This window comes from Schistocerca cancellata, chromosome 1, assembly GCF_023864275.1.
Source record: "Schistocerca cancellata isolate TAMUIC-IGC-003103 chromosome 1, iqSchCanc2.1, whole genome shotgun sequence".
Taxonomy (NCBI): domain Eukaryota; kingdom Metazoa; phylum Arthropoda; class Insecta; order Orthoptera; family Acrididae; genus Schistocerca; species Schistocerca cancellata.
This window is the reverse complement of record NC_064626.1, coordinates 478,247,245-478,265,406: the sequence shown is the minus strand read 5'-3', so window position 1 is coordinate 478,265,406 and position 18,162 is coordinate 478,247,245. Positions and strand designations below refer to the sequence as shown.

The 18,162-nt window shown below is 42.0% G+C and overlaps 1 protein-coding gene across 1 annotated transcript in view; it reads left to right on the top strand.

Moving 5' to 3' along the window:
* The first annotated feature begins 11,622 nt into the window (after positions 1–11,622).
* The window catches only part of LOC126177468 (serine protease easter-like), a 53,600-nt gene continuing 47,060 nt past the window's right edge, over positions 11,623–18,162 (top strand). The window contains exon 1 of the mRNA XM_049924458.1: positions 11,623–11,746. Within this exon, the coding sequence (XP_049780415.1) occupies positions 11,665–11,746 (82 nt within the window). The 5' untranslated portion in view covers positions 11,623–11,664. The remainder of the gene's footprint in view (positions 11,747–18,162) is intronic.

The window sequence follows — 18,162 nt, the reverse complement described above, 5'->3', positions numbered from 1 at the left end:
TTGGTGTCTATTCATTTATTACCAACAACAATGCGTGTTTAAGTTCTCAAAGTGTAAAACACAGATTTTGTGCATTGTGCTACGACAAAAATTAAGACTTCTGGTAGTTCTAAATACACTAGCGGACACATGACTTGTAACGTTTTCCGTCTGATAGACAAATAATCTACTGTCAAGCATGACAGCACATGAATATTAACATAATAGTGTTCAAGAGTGTCAAGCGTATCTGTCCGTTGCCACGACCGTGTCTGTAATTGGTCAGCTGTTTTCAATAAGCGCAGTTTGTTCCTTTTCAAACAACGATGCACAGCCGCCTTGACCTGTGTTGGAAGGTGGAAATGTTGGTCGCAAGGCAGAAAGTTGGGTGCTTCTTAGTTGCTGTCATCGTGAAATCGTCTTTTCCTCTTGTCTTTTTCGTCGTCACAACAAATATTGATTTTCTTCTTTATTTATCTTAATTGCAGAAATAATACTTACAATTCACGAGTGATAGATGGTAGCAAATAAAGTTAAAAACTTAACGTATTTACAGTGTAACCTAGAATCAAACTCACTTCGGTTACAGTTGTCATTAAAGCCAGAATTTCGAAGCAAATGTATGTTTTTAACTATATCTGTTACACTTCTCAAGCTCTGGTATTATTCATTTTATGACTTAATAATACCAAATACCCAAAGTTTTTCCATGTACATTTACATATTTTGAACCTACAGGAAGTAAGAAGGGCGTTTAGCAAGTAATGCAACACATTGTTTTCTCAAAGCAGGTTGGATTTTGTTGAGGATTCCAATATGTCATATTATTTCCCCCCCCCCCCCCCCCCTCTTTGTGCCATATAATCATATTATTCCCCCTTCTTTGTGCTACATATCCCTATTTTTCAACATAATCTGCGTTCAATGCGACGTCCTTATGTCACCCTACTGAGCGGGTCCACATGGTACCATTCTAACAGTCGACGTCGGAGCCAAAGTCTTCCTGTATAAATAATCTGCCCATTATTCACGTACAGCTTCGTGCAGAGTGCATTCTTCATTGGATCAAACAGATAGAGGTCACAAGGGCTGTAGGGTGAATGAGGAATAACAGCCTCCTCTAGGGGGGGCAGGCGTGTGTGAGGCCTTGCGTTGTCATGGAGACGGAGTTCGTTTTATTTTTGTGGCGATGAACACGCTAAAGTCGTTTCTTTAATTTCCTGAGAGTAGCAAAATACACTTCCGAGTTGTTCATTGCACTATGAGGGAGGACATCAAACACCATTCAGAGTCCCACAAGACAGTTGCCATGGCTGAGGATGCGGCTCTGAACTTTTTTCTCGGAGGAGAGGTAGTGTCGCGCCACTCCATGGATTGCCGTTTTATTTCCGGTCCGAAGTGATCAGCCCATGTTTTCATCGCCTGTGACAATATTCGACAAAAAATTGTCACGATCGGCCTCGTAAAGCGCAAGCAGTTCCGCACAGACGGTCCTTCCGTGCTCCTTACGTTCTTCTCTTAGGCGACGAGGAACCCGCAGGGCACAAACCTTTGAGTTCTCCAACTGGTGGACAAGTGTGTCAGCACTACCAACAGAGACGTCCAGTTACGCAGAGAAGTGTTTCACTGTGATCCCTCAGTCGCTTCTAATGAGTGTCCACACGTTCCAACATTGCAGGAGTCACACCTGTGTGCGGCCGGCCGGCACGCGGGAGATGGGACAGGTTTCGGTGACTTTGCTGTGATGATGACAAACGCCTCGCCCAATGACTTACTTTTTGTTTTCTGGCAGGTCTCCGAGGACATTCTGCAAGAGCCTATGAATATCTAAGATGCTCTGGTCTTCCACCAAAATAAACTCAGTGACAACTCTCTACTTGTACGCACCTCCGTTGTCGACAACATTTTGAAGGCTACGTATCGGAACTTTATGACGCCATAGGGGTAAAGCTGGAATATTCCACCATGTCCCACAACAAATTCAGCATTTTTTCAACCGAATTTGCCCGAGAGAAAAAAATGTGTTGCATTAGTTATTGAACGCCATTCGTAAATCCATGCATAGGGCATGTTCCAATTTTTTATACTTAATACGAAATATTTTACGCTTTAATATTACATATTTACCACCTTTTTCTGACTTTGGTGCACAAAAAAACAACCGAGCCCAAGTAAGGTCAATAACGAGCAGTAGTTGGTCTCGGCTAAAGTAGGGATGGGTGGTAGCCGATAGTGCCGTCGCTGTATCAGTAGTTTATATCGATCGAAGGCCTCGTTCACTACAGAGAGTGCACATATGTTTTTCTTTAGATGATTTAAAATCAAAATATATTTCAGTTTCGCTACACGGCAACTAGGTCGTGTGTAATTTCATTTAGTGACTGGGGGGTTCGGAACCCCCCCTTCCCCCTCCCGGTCACCGCTTTGACCATGTCTTTCCCTTTAAACAGTGCTTTCAAAGGCTGTAGTACGTCAAAGTCGGTACTTCGTTTCTTCTTTAGAAGCACGTCGGCTTGTCAACAGATTCTTTACCACTGCCAGGTGTCTTCTAGCTTTCCCTCGCTAGAACTGAATCGGCGGTGATCAAAACTTACTTTCGATGGCACTGTTGCTGGTACTGAAAATAGAAGCAGATTGTTGCGTGGAGTCCGACTTTCGTTTAAGATCCATTCGCACATTCCGGAGGCATTCCACTGCCTCGTATGAGAGTTTGATTCCAAGATATGTGGCCTTCAACACTGTTTCCTAGCACCTGTACCATCATGGCTACGGATAGCAGTTTTCATAAAGGCAACTTCTTATCAACGTCAGCAATAACTGAGAACGATATAGTAAACCAGATGAGGAAGCTCAGGACTTACTGGACCTTATTTTCTCAGTTGATAGTGCCATTTTAACAATAACGATGAGACGGACAAGAGCATCCTATACAGCATCGTCAATCCAATTTCGTTTATGTGGACTAAAGGTCAACGTGGAAAAGGCACGCCACAACTTACAAAGGAATAGTCCTGTCCAATATGGAGAAACCTGTCCTAATATTTTTTATACAAGAAGAATACACCGGAAGAAAGACAATGTCAAAATTTTGTCTTCTGACATACACTGCAAATATTTTTAAAAAAATGTTGAAAATTGCGAAATTCATAGTACGTCAGGCGGCTGGTGAAATGTACATGGCTACCGTAGCTGTAGCAGACAGTGCATGCGCAACGTCGCAGGCGATTAGCCTTGGTTGATGGCACATGGTGAACAGATGATGTGGCACAAAGCGATCATAATTTATAGAGCGAATTTCAGTTTCAGTTGATAGTTCCTCTGACACAATTTTTCAGTTACTATTCGCTCGAATTCGCAAGTAATTTAATATCTAAGACAATTAACAATTGCCTTTGCGGTATCGTTAAGTGTTAAAAGTGGAGATAAAACTGATTTAATCCCACACTGCATGGAGTTGCCCTTTAGCAAAACTAATTTTCGTTACGTTTTACGCTGATGCTTATTGTTTCCATATGGAAACACTACGCATCTAGTATACAGTGAAATCTTTCATGAAATTTTATTTGAAAGTTTCCTACACAGGTGGCAATACAGTGATTATTTGAGCAGAAATATAACGAAGGGCGTGCTAGTGGATTTTACTCCCTGTTGAGCATTAAATTTCATATGTACTTACATGTTGACAGTTAAAAAAGTATTATAGTGTTACAGATGTCTAATAGGAACAGAAAACAAAGTAGATATTAATATGAAGTAGATATTAATATGTTCCTTGTAAGTAACTTTCTGTGTACATAAAACTTCTGTTGCCGTTTTGCAACATAATGCATTCACTCATAATATTGTCGTGCACTTGTATAAATAGCTGGCACTCATCACTCATGAATATGGTGCGATTTCAATGACATTATGCTGTTTCTGTAATCAAATAAGGCTACATGAGCACCAAAAACACTTATTTTGCGGATGATGATGGACATTTAAAATAGCTGTAGACTAAATTCGGTTCTCAGTACCGAGCTGAGTGAAAGTGAAGTGAAATTGGCGATGAAGATGAAATTTGTGACAGTGGCAATAACTTCGTGAAAGAACAGAGAGAAAACATTAATCTTATTGTTCCTGAAGTCAATGATTCTCATCTAGGTGCAACTTCAAATTAATCTGATTGTGCCTGGCAGTCAGTGAATGGAGATACTTCGGTAGTTACAGTAAAAACTTCAGTTATAAGTACAAGTGGAGGCTCTCCTGGAATATTTGTGCAACGTAACACATTAAATACAATACAGTCTCACATAAGAAAATTACGCAATGTATTATGGAAAAATTGAGATATGAAGTTATAGTGCAAACCTTTCCTTGGAAGAGCAGTTTTACCAGTTGAGATAAGATTCTATATGACTTCTTTTTACATTTATTTACTAAAGATGTTTTGGAGTTAATTTCACGTGAATCTATATTTTATAGTACTCAGATGAATCTGTGCGAGCTCTGCAATTGTACTGTAGAAGATATTCGAAAGTCTTTAGGTTTCTCTATTCTTTCTTCTATTGTAACGTTGAGGAAAGTGAAAACGTATTGGAATGATGTTGTGGGCACATCAACTGTACCAGGCAGTGCTATTATCAACCAAATTTGAGCAAATCAGGGGCTTTTTGGGCTTTCAAGACGATCTATTAAATGCTAATGCACAAGACAAGCTGAAAAAAATAACATCTATTTTTACGTATCTGAATGAAAGACTTGATTGAATTCCAATGGAGGAGTCATTCATTGTAGATGAACAGATACATACTACATAAGCCACACACCATCTGAATATGTTTATGTCAGATAAACCACATAAGTAGGGCTATAAATTGTTTTTACTGTGTAGTGGGAGTATCTGGGCACGCCTATGTAATAGAAATGTTTACAGGACATGGACATGAATGGGACAAGAATGATGAAGAGACAGAGCTTGGAGCCAGCAGAAATGTGGTTGTTAAATTGTCCTGGAATGTACCTGAGAATGTGAAATACCAAGCTTACTTTGATAATTATTATACATCAGTACCGCTGCTATATTATTTGAGGGGAGCTGTGCTTTAACAAAAACAATAACAGTTGCACTAAATATAATGATGAGTAACTTTAGATCTTCAGGTTTATTTCACTATTTCAAACCATTATGTAGCTTGTCAGTAATACCAAATTCAAATTAAAGACTAAATGTCTCACAAAATATTTCATTCATAAAATGTATTTGTTCAAAGATTTTATTATTTGAATTCATCTTTTAAAAGCGTTGTTTGTCAAGGGGTGAGTTATGTCTTAATGCATGACGTTACCAAACAGCATCAGGAAATAAATAATGAATTTCACACAGTTAAATGAGTGCATATTTTTTAAAAAGTTTTTCTGTTTTATTGGTGAGCTGTTGTACTACATATATTTTTTGGAGGTAAAATTAAAATTCATACAGTGAAGTGTTAATCTTCGTCGTGTATTCTTGCTAATACCTTGTTTTTTTTGCAGGTTCCACAGTATTACAATAACTTGGAACCCAACTAATGCTGTAAATCCTGCAAAGATCAAATAGGAGGATGTGATATGCAATCTAAATCACCTACTATTCCTGATGACTTATATATGTGTTAATCTTTAGCTAATTTCTTGGATGTTCATTCGAATTATGACATTTCTTTAAAAATTGTGAAAACATGAGAATAAACAGAAAATAGCTCTGACAAGTCCATGAATTCTGACTCGATTGACGCTGCATTAAGTTCAGAACAAAAATACAGTACCTTCCTATCCCAAGGGAAACATTTACAGTAATAGCTTTCCGTAACAAAATGCTGTGAATTTGTCGGTTAAATGAAGGATGGAGAAAACACTTGCAGTTAAGCATGGAGAAAACACTTGCAGTTTAGCAGTGTACAGAACTAATTTTGTTTTTGTAAAAGCTGAACGTCATTTGTATAAATAGAAGAAATAGTTACATAAAGTACGAAATATATGCCAACATGAAGCTAGCAAAAGTGTGAAAGAAAAACTATTCGAAAGATTTAGAACTGTTCATGAGAATCAGTGCACCATTACGAACGGAGATCTATGAGACAGGACCGACTCAACTGCAAGTGAGATGAATGTTACTGGTTTACAGGTTTCTTCCACCGGGTTAAACAAATTCACGAAATTATACGGAAGTGGCGAAATTACGAAGTTTGAAGCTACGAAGGAGACGTCATTAATACACTCCTGGAAATTGAAATAAGAACACCGTGAATTCATTGTCCCAGGAAGGGGAAACTTTATTGACACATTCCTGGGGTCAGATACATCACATGATCACACTGACAGAACCACAGGCACATAGACACAGGCAACAGAGCATGCACAATGTCGGCACTAGTACAGTGTATATCCACCTTTCGCAGCAATGCAGGCTGCTATTCTCCCATGGAGACGATCGTAGAGATGCTGGATGTAGTCCTGTGGAACGGCTTCCCATGCCATTTCCACCTGGCGCCTCAGTTGGACCAGCGTTCGTGCTGGACGTGCAGACCGCGTGAGACGACGCTTCATCCAGTCCCAAACATGCTCAATGGGGGACAGATCCGGAGATCTTGCTGGCCAGTGTAGTTGACTTACACCTTCTAGAGCACGTTGGGTGGCACGGGATACATGCGGACGTGCATTGTCCTGTTGGAACAGCAAGTTCCCTTGCCGGTCTAGGAATGGTAGAACGATGGGTTCGATGACGGTTTGGATGTACCGTGCACTATTCAGTGTCCCCTCGACGATCACCAGTGGTGTACGGCCAGTGTAGGAGATCGCTCCCCACACCATGATGCCGGGTGTTGGCCCTGTGTGCCTCGGTCGTATGCAGTCCTGATTGTGGCGCTCACCTGCACGGCGCCAAACACGCATACGACCATCATTGACACCAAGGCAGAAGCGACTCTCATCGCTGAAGACGACACGTCTCCATTCGTCCCTCCATTCACGCCTGTCGCGACACCACTGGAGGCGGGCTGCACGATGTTGGGGCGTGAGCGCAAGACGGCCTAACGGTGTGCGGGACCGTAGTCCAGCTTCATGGAGACGGTTGCGCATGGTCCTCGCCGATACCCCAGGAGCAACAGTGTCCCTAATTTGCAGGGAAGTGGCGGTACGGTCCCCTACGGCACTGCGTAGGATCCTTCGGTCTTGGCGTGCATCCGTGCGTCGCTGCGGTCCGGTCCCAGGTCGACGGGCACGTGCACCTTCCGCCGACCACTGGCGACAACATCGATGTACTGTGGAGACCTCACGCCCCACGTGTTGAGCAATTCGGCGGTACGTCCACCCGGCCTCCCGCATGCCCACTATACGCCCTCTCTCAAAGTCCGTCAACTGCACATACGGTTCACGTCCACGCTGTCGCGGCATGCTACCAGTGTTAAAGACTGCGATGGAGCTCCGTATGCCACGGCAAACTGGCTGACACTGACGGCGGCGGTGCACAAATGCTGCGCAGCTAGCGCCATTCGACGGCCAACACCGCGGTTCCTGGTGTGTCCGCTGTGCCGTGCGTGTGATCATTGCTTGTACAGCCCTCTCGCAGTGTCCGGAGCAAGTATGGTGGGTCTGACACACCGGTGTCAATGTGTTCTTTTTTCCATTTCCAGGAGTGTAGTTAATACTATAGAGCAATTCGTAGCTGATGTGAATACAAAGCTGCCTGTTATCCCTGGAACTACTGTGTGTAAAGTCAACCTGACAGCTTTCGTGTAAGAAAACTGTATGCAAACTGCGCTTCATCATTTCGAGCGAAAAAAAATACATTGGCGTTTGTGCAGCCGATGAATGCGATTGCACATCCGTAAACAACGAATGCAGTGATCTGTATCAGTAAACTACTATTTCAGCAGCTTTATATCTATCTTTAGGATCCTCAAGGTCCTTCCCCGGTAGCTGAGTGGTCAGCGCCACAGAATGTCAAACGTAAGGGCCCGGGTTCCAGTCCCGGCTGGGTCGGAGATTTAATCCGCTCAGAGACCGGGTGTTGTGTTGTCCTAATCACCATCATTTCATCCCCATCGACGCGCAAGTCGCCGAAGTGGCGTCAAATCAAAAGCCTTGCACCCGGCGACCGGTCTACCCGACGGGAGGCCCTAGTCACACGGCATTTACATTAAAAAAACGACTATTTAGTTCCAAATATCTTGTAATACATTTAGCAAAATCTGAAAAAAATGGAGAGAATAATATTCAATATTACATCAGAAACATTACCTTACCATCTCCAGAAAACGATTTATTGCTTTTGTTCCACTCTTGGCCTGGACATAACGACGTCTCTATCTTTAGACGGACGACCAAAAGACAATAATAATTTAGATTCCACCTGGATTTAATAGTGCTATTCAGCCTCTCGATAAAGAAATTTTCGACAGTGTAAAGCATTTCTTAGAAAATTGTTGGACAAAATAATTTCCGATGTCTCTTTGTTATTTCAAGTTTATCAGAGGAACAGTATTGTTAAACTTCATTCAACCGTGGATTATCAGTTTGGATTACCACGTTTTATGAACTTAATTATGCCTGCTACGCAACACAATATACGGAACAACGGCCACGACCGTTTCCTGCTCCATCCTAATTCTGTCTAAACAAAACCACTTAATACTGTGAAGTGTCTGAATGCATTGATTTATATTTTATATGGTGTGCATGGTGAAAGGAAAATGTTCGTTTTCGTCATCCAACGGACACTTCGCAATTTTGTGATGTCTACAGAGAATAAACAGGGAACTGTTTCATCGTTAGTAAAATACACATGATTCAAAAACTACGATGACAGCTGTGCTACAGGAGTTATTATAAAATAACTCATAAAATTAGTCCCGATTGACGGAATTCGTCTGTAATGTAACATCACACACTACCATGATTTATTTTTCTCTGTTAGTCATTTGTGTCGATATTAACTGCAATTTATTCAAAAAATTAATGATTTTACGATTCTGATACAGTTGAAGTGCTTAAAACGCACGTCTGTGCCTTTTGGAATTCGCTCTGCGTGATGCTACGGTGTCTGGTTATGGCTGTCTGCTTATTCACCATTTCGCACGTTAGGCAGGAAGAGCTAACAAACCAATGGTGTAAGCTGTTCTTATTGAGTAAGAGATGAGTAACTTCAACATAAAAAAATAGACAGTATTCTAATTGAACAACATACGAAATCAAATGTTTTTGATACACTGTGCAAAAATAGTCTCAATAGACATCTATTGTACGATTGAGTAACGACCACATGCATCTCGTTAAACTTTGATGAGTCAGGAGGATAACGCATGTGTTAGTAAAATCTAAGTAATGTACATTCTACCCTCCATCCTAGCCTGGAAAACATGGAGGCTGCTTTGGACAGAAAAAATTTGTTTTCCAGATAGAAACTTTCCTCTTCCTGGGAAAGGTGTTGGAAATAGTAAGTACTGTCACATCTTAAACGAAGCCAAATGCAACAGCATCCCATTGCCGAAGACGAGGTACGAAAGTGCCGAAAACAATGATTTGGTAGTGTGTGTACGATGGTCCAGGTCACCAGGATCAGGAAGCAAAGGGAGACTGCCGTGCGAGAAGCCTGTAGTGCAGGCTGAATCCCAACACTTGGTTCAAATGGCTCTGAGCACTATGGGACTTAACATCTGTGGTCATCAGTCCCCTAGAACTTAGAACTACTTAAACCTAACTAACCTAAGGACATCACACACATCCATGCCCGAGGCAGAATTCGAACCTGCGACCGTAGCGCTCACGCAGTTCCACACTGAAGCGCCTAGAACCGCACGGCCACACAGGCCGGCGAAATCCCAACTCTACCGATAAAATTTCGGAGGCTATTCGTGGACATTTCTGAGTGGCTTATGTTAGTGTAAAGGACTCTTGGCACCAGACGGTTCGCTACAGCGTGATTGTATTTCGTTTGATTTCTTACCCCCCCCCCCCCTTACCACCTACGTATATATATTTCCGATGTATATATATATATATATAAAATCATAGGTGTTCTCCGATTATTTTAGTGTAAGTGACCTGAGGCCTACTTCGGCTCTTTGCAGAGTAATTGTTATTTGATTTATTCAGTTTGTCTATGTGAAAATGTGTGTGTGTATGGGGGGGGGGGGGGGGAGACCCAAATGCCACAGCATCCCACTGCCAAAGACGAGGTACCAAAGTGCCCAAAACAATGGTTAGTTAATGTGTGTACGATGGTCAACACACATTACCAAACCATTCTTTTCGGCACTTTGGTACCTCGTCTTCGGCAGTATGATGCTGTTTCATTTGGCTTCGTTTGATTTCTTACCCCTACCACCTGCCCCTTCCCCCTCCCCCCCCTCCCCCCACTCAATGTTATGTGTTGTATGTTTCGGTGATTGCATATTATGTGTAAATTGTTTTACCGTTATTAATACATTTTCACATAAACAAACTGAATAAATCAAGTAACAATTACTCTGTAACGAGCCAAAGTAGGCGTCGGGTCACTTACACTAAAATACTCGGAGAACGCCTTTGAATAACAACCGAAATTATAGTCTGCTTTGATTTTTCTGACAAATTTTGAATTACCCGCCATTTTTATACGCAGGGCACTTGGGCTATGTCAGATGGTGTGGGTGGAGGAGGATCATTTGACAACGCTGCATTGTGAGGTCATTGGAAATCAGGCAATAATACAGACTGCACCGAAACTCTTTCTGTCGTACTACTGGGAGTTGCATGCAGTGCGCATGTGGAGTCCAGTACTCCGCGAAAGGAAATTTCTCACAGGGCACATAAAGCTGCACGTCTTCAAGGAGCAAACAGCACAGAAACTGGACAGAAACTGCTAGCGGCGTATAGCAAGGTCCGCAATTCTCCATTTTGCCTCTTGTCAAGGATTCAGGGCGTCGATGGCAGAAAGAAACCGTTTGCCCTGCAGTGTGTGGATGGTGTAGTTCAGGCCAGAGGTGGTTCATTGACGTTTTGGGAGTCTTTATCGTACTTGGGCCCACTAATTCCATGAGCATGAACCAGGATGTTTATTTCAACACCCTCAGCGAGCAAGTGTTGTATGTGTTTTGACATCTTTATGTTGCGAATGCTGTGAACACTTCGTGTTCCAAAATAACAACAACACTGTTCAAAGGATTTCACACATACGTTCCTGGTTTGACGAACAATCAGGCCCCCTATAACACCTCGACCGGCTCGCCAAATCTCCCGATCTGAATCCCATAGTAACTGTCTGAGACTATTTTAAAGAGTAAGTGAGAAGTAACAATGCACGTTCCCGCAATGTGGTAACGGTAGCTCTAAGGAATCTAATAAACAATTAATGGCTTGAACTGGATATGGCATACATGAAGAAATCTGTGGGCTGTCTTCCTCGCCGAACTTAGGTCATTATTAAGGTTATAGCTGATGTTAGTGTGCTGCCTCCAGTGCGTGATTACTGTTGTGGGCGGTCTGCTTGCTGGCGGGTCCGCAGTGCGCGTGCAGCGTCGCGTGAGGCCAACCCTGAGGCTGATGTCCCGGGGAGTCCCCGCAGCTACTGGTTTGGCGGCGGCGGCGGCGGCACGCGGTGCGCGCCAGCGGGCAGCGCGCGGCCCTCATTTAACGGAACGCGCCGCCGTGGGCCGCCAGTACCTCTCCGGAGCCCGCAGTGCAGCCATGGCCAGGCACCAAGCATCACTCGCCTACTGCGCGTGCGCAATAGCCGCCTTCGCAGCCTTCGCAGCCACAGCAAGTGCCCGTGAGTACATACCGTCGTCTCGTTCCCGGTGGCGTGGTCCTCACATACAGCTCGGTTCTGCCCCGCTTTCGACTGCTTTACAAATGTGTTCAATATTTTATTTGTAAACGGTCTTGAGAAGCTGAAATATGATTTCAGCAGAGCTTAACTTAGCGATGCCTATGCCGTAGGAATGTTCACCAATGCGACTGTTTGTACCTACGATAAGACGTACGCGAGGTTTGAAATTTTCACTCAAGAAAGAAGTGAATTATCATGTTTAACATTTTTCAGTCTTACGTCATCACCTGTGTATATGTGCAAAGGGTCCTTAATTATTACTTTTTACTGATCTCGAAAACTGTACATGCAGAAACAAAACGTTATGTTTCGAGGCATGTTTAATTAGCTCTGATGGACGCCAGAATTATTTGTTGAGGATAGTTCACACAAAATAAAATTTATGTTTCAGTAAGCTTGATTGAAGTTTTTCAAGCTTAAGGTGGCCTGCTTGCGGGAGAAAATTGATCATAGTTACGCAGAACTTATATGAAGGGTCTTCTCGAATTATTTCCCAAATTTGCTTGGCGAGCAAGCATTTGACCTTAACTCGTAACGTTTTACGCTGTCTCCACTATAATGAATACTAATTGCTAGACATACAGCGATTTGAGCCAGATCCTATTTACTGTAACTTGTACTATTTCTTATGCTCGTCAGAGCACATGACCGGCAGATTTGCTGCATCTCCTTAGACTCTTGTCTCTGAATAGTATGCTCTTCTTCCTATTTACGTTGTGAATGATTGTGTATTGTTTCATTATTGCATTATGTATATGTAAAACATGGTGCAAAAAATCATTTCATGTATTCATTTTGTATCGTGCAACTAGTCACGAAACGGCAGGAACAACAGAAAAAATTTCCAGCAAAGAAATTTCTTGTATGAGAAAAAGACTATCTTTAAGTTTAATTAACAATCATCGTCTGAGTTACTGACGTCTTTAACTCGTAAATGATTTCCTCCATGTCGATCAATGTTACTAGATGAATTTTTGTAGCGGATTGGAAATATGGGCAGCTAGAGAGCGATAAAGATTTGTTCTGCACGCTATTCGCAGAAACAGTTGCAGTTCTTCCCTCCCGTCGGCTTGAGTCATGACTGACTGCCAGGTCAACGATCGTACGAACACTGGCGGAATCCTTTACCTTTCACCCTTTAGAAGGCTGCTACTACATCAAAATTGAAAGAAAAGTCGATACAGGCCGTGCAATGTAAGCTGAGAGATCATGAATTTGGCAAATCAACCAACGTGGACAAAGAATTTCAAAACTTTTTCCTAAATAGTGGCGAAACAAAAGAAGCCTCCTGTGGGAAAACTACCAATTCGTAATCTTAAAATTAGTTCGCACCCAGCGCGTGAAGCCTCTGTTAACTTATGCAGCATATCACTAAATGTTGTGTAATGTCTAAAATTATTTTCTACTGATTACCAATAATGCAGAATAATGTCGAAACGATGTCAGTGTTACTGTCGGAATTCTTTATATAAACGGTGCTGCCGTAGATGTATCGGCAATAAGCGTATCGTGAAACATCCAGACGAATGCTTGATGAGTTTTTAGAGTAACATATTCATTCCGTTTGCTATCATCTAGGATTCCACGTGATAGCTCATCAGAGATAAAAAAACACTAGAGACGCTTTAAGTTATACGAAGAAGACTAACTACATTAAACGACTATAGACAATTAGCGCTGCAAGGTTAGACCCCCCATGTGAGCTTCAAAATGCTTCCGTGTTGTTCCTCATCTGCTTTTCAGAACTACATGCGAACCTAATAGACTACATGTAAGAAAGATTGGTTAGTAGTATTTACTTTCTGTTTCAATCTAACGTGCTTATTCTGTGAACAGCGGATTCGCAAATGCCGCAACTCCATTTTCTGCTAAGTATGTCTGTCTCGGCACACTTGCGCTTTCCAATGAAATTAAAGTAACCACTTTTTAGAAACAGATATAATTTCTTTGCGTTAGTGCGTCAGCGACAATAATTAAAAGAGCAGGTACGACTAAAGCGTAGTGCAGTCTGTCAGGACAGAAGACTTCTCCGCACAGCTGGAACAGCAGCGCATGTTAAAGAGCTAACGTTAACACGTTAGTGCATGAGTAACTGTTTTCGCTGCGGGCAGACATGAAGACATCCATTTGGAAAAATGGTTTCCAGTAAACTGTTACGAAACAATGTGGCACAAATAATGTACACTTCTCATAGTTCTGCGGGCAAACCTGTGAATGCTCAGTGTCCATCCAATCTGTATGAATATTTTGATAAATCGATGACAACGTTGTCTACAGATATCGTTACTGTATTTAACTATATTGGCAACACGCAAAGACAAGGAGACATTTCGTGTGAAATTCATGACGGGGTCGTTACTTCTGCCCTTCTCACTATCACGTAAATAATGGGTAAAATCAATTTCTTTTTATTTACGTATCAGGATGACAGATTCAAGCTGATAAATTGGCATGAAAAAAAAAACCGCTAGTGCCACGTTTAAACTACCTAGTGGTCGTAGACTGCCGTGGTACATAATCTTTGTATGTTCCTTCACGTCGTCATAATACCACTGATAAGTTGCACCGTGATTTTAGCGACTCGCTGCAGCTTTACCAACTGGGTATAACAGCTTCCCTGATACAGACGAAAATGTTGGTTTATGGGAGCGTAAATTTCTCTTGTGGTTGACAAGCGGTTCTTTTCCTGCTTTAGCTTCTTACCTACCGTGTTAAGATGCCAACGAGTTATACATTCCTCTCCTAACGTGCTGCATGTTTTCGTATAAACTTAGTGACTGGACACCATGTTAAAAGCATCTGGTTCAGTTCGTACGAGAATGTAGAGTAGCTTAGATTGTTTACCCAATAACGAATTATACACACAGTATCGCAACCAAATTAAAAATAATGCTACTTTTTATAAGAGTATAAATTGTGTACCAGTGGGCCTATGTTGGGCAGTATTAATAAATTCAAAAGATTTTATATTATATTTGTGCTCACTGCTTAAAGTACCCGTCTCAACAGGGTTTTAAGGTTGCTGTTGCGCTGGTAGCCATAATTTTCTGTTACTGGGGCAAATGAGTCACTTTGTCCATCTTACGTTTGCACTGTGTAGAACAGATATGTCCAGAAACTACATGCAGTTTACATTTGTTTCAGATACCGGTATGTCAAATACCGAGAACAAGATCAACTTTTGAATTCTCTGGACATAAAATGATGATTGGTATCGATTGTTTTTCACTTGAGGCTAGTTTACAGATGTAACATATAAAACAGTAGGAAATTGTTTCGTCTGGTGCGACACAGCGAAATTAGCGGAAATATAGTCAAAAGTGCAGCAGAGATCCTTTTCTAACAATTAGCATCTTATGAATGATTTCACAGCGCAGAGAGGAAATAGAAACAAAGAGAATACCAAGATTCTAAACTAAACGAAAACAACACAACAACAAACTATCTTATATGGCATAATTTTCAGGACTTTTTAAAGTCAAAAGTTTAGCGCTTTGAACGTTGCCCCTTAAACTCTGACACTCAACGTGCAGGAGTATAGTATTTTAAACCATGATTCGAATTTAAGGGGTATAAATTAATTATTCTGGGGGGAATCGTACAGATACATGAATTTGTCGCTCAACTCATCACATATAGTAGCGGTACATCGGTGTTTCTCAACAGTGACAGAGGCACTTCAGCAGGCTGCCCGCGTCCTTGCCTGCGCTATTTTGCCTCTCGGTGTCTGTTCAGAGCTGTGACTTGTTTACTGATCGTGTTCATCGCGTGTCTTTTCTTGCCTCACACTTGCGTCCGGGATGTGAATCTCTCACGGAAGCTACCTGACTTGCTACTGCGCGCAGGCAATAACTGTGCGAAGCAAAGGGAACAATGAAAGGATAGCAGAAGATACAGCCTAAGATGATGACCGGGCTAACTACATTTAAAACTGTACTACCTACACGTAGTTTTGACGGCCTAATCACTGTCTGTTAATACAGTCATCCAATGTATTGTATACTTTTTCGCTTGGTGGATCCAGACAAGCAATGACTATGGCACGGAACGTTTTCTGAGTCATAGGAAAATCACTCGTTCCCCATTCTCATGCTACGTATATACTGACAAATATGCGCATTAGAATCATTCGTAGTCTCTCCGTCACAATGAAGCTAAATTACTCCTACAGCTTGTTTAGTGTCACTGAAACGATGTAATACACAGAACAAGTTCAACTAGAGAACGTCTGAATTGGTGCACGAGTGTGCACTTTAAAAGCAAGACACGTGAATATACTGCAAATGAAGGTGGAAATATATACCCCGCTTTGTAATAGTAAAGTAACGGTTGACAAGGAGTTAAATTATTATGCCTCTCAAGTAACAGTAATGTTGTATTAATTTGGAAGTATTTCCCGACAATTTGCAAAGTTGTACTGGAAGAACTAGTAGGACTCTCATTTTAAGGGTTTTCTGCTCATAACTACATTACACGTACAATGGTAGTTGTTTCTTGCCCAAGCTATATGTAACTGATGTGGTGATTTCTGAAGTTACAAGCATTCAGCTGTATTTGACACAGGCATCTAAATTAAAAAACTGTACTAGTTTTGCAATTCTCTTCTTGGCGTTTGCTCCTACAGGGCTCATACAGTTAAGTTGTTATTATACCGTCCAGTATCACTTTTTTCTTGCTCTATGAAACAAATTATAGTATTGATTAAGAAGAGGAACTTGACTCGTCACTGAAACTTAAAGGTCGTCCCAAGACGGCTTTGGTATTTCTTTTTTGTTCCAGTTTTACAGGATATTTCAATAAATAGCTCCAAACATTTGTCATCAAACAGTGATACTCTAATCTGCAGATATGTGCACCTGCGATGTGGCAAGTCTAAGTTTTTAAGTGCAGACGAACTACAAAGCAATCGATAAATAAGCAAATTGCTGCCATGAGGCGACAATTAATACTTTCTTCAATAAGCAGGCTTTCGGTGTGGCGTATGTAGTATCACAGACTGTGGCTAAATCAACCAAAAAATTTTTTCATGAACAACACAATGATAGTTGGTTTAATCCACTCATCAGTATGCCTCTCAAGTCATTGATGGATGCGTTCATGCTTCCTCTCCGCACAGAGAAACGCAATTTAATGTGCGAGGATTTACCGAGACGGAGAAGAGAGAGCACAACATTAACCAAGCAGACAGATACACAGTGCCTGTGTACTGGATAACTGCCGTCACTGCACGTAGCTGTGATGACGAGAAACAATTACGTAGATAGGCAGCTGAAGCGTCTAGAGATCTCTCTCTCTCTCTCTCTCTCTCTCTCTCTCTCTCTCTCTCTCTCTCTCTACACCAACTGGTGCAAGTGAACAAATGAACGATGCGCTTAGCGTACGACAGCTGGTATCCCATTCTGCAAATATCACGTCAGAAGCAACCTGTAAATAATGCCATCGAATTATATCATTGCCCACTCCTCAACTTTGCTAAAATCCGTATTGAAATCACTTGAGAACTTACAACTGCAGAGAAGTCATTCCCATGCTCATCGGTAACACTGCTAAAGAAATACAAATATATTCCTTATGAAAATGTAGAACAACCAAGGGTCAACAGACAAATGATTTATTAATGGTGTCTTTCAACTATATGGAATTCATTGATCGGAGAACCACTAAGAAGTCTGGGGTGATAGGTGCAGTACGTGAGTAGCTACTAGCAGAATAGGAAATGGACAATCGCGGGTGGCATCTGTATTGACTACTCAACCACATATTTTTTTTGTCTAAAAAATAGGAAGCTGCAATTAATTTTTGCAGTGTCTAGAAACTGGCTGGTTCAAATGGCTCTGAGCACTATGGGACTCAACTGCTGAGGTCATTAGTCCCCTAGAACTTAGAACTAGTTAAACCTAACTAACCTAAGGACATCACAAACATCCATGGCCGAGGCAGGATTCGAACCTGCGACCGTAGCGGTCTTGCGATTCCAGACTGCAGCGCCTTTAACCGCACGGCCACTTCGGCCGGCCGTCTAGAAACTATGATAAAACTTGTGCTAACATTAGGTGTTCGATGTTTAAAGCGATTTTGCGTTCGTTCGAATGGCATAGAAGTGTGTGTTGTCTGGCCTCAGAGCGAAATCGATAAGAAGATATAGCTCAAGAAAGGTCATGGACCTTAGGTGCGCGTTTTGCGTGGAGCCGGTTTTTGCCGCCGGCCACGCGAGGAAAAACAGCGCAGTACGGCCTGCTTGAATCAGCCAAGCACTCCTGCTCGCGGATGCGTCTCTCCCGCAGGTGTGTCGGAAGACGGAAGACCACGTCGTTCTACTCCGAGCCCGCACCTACCGCGTCATGACGAAAATTAAA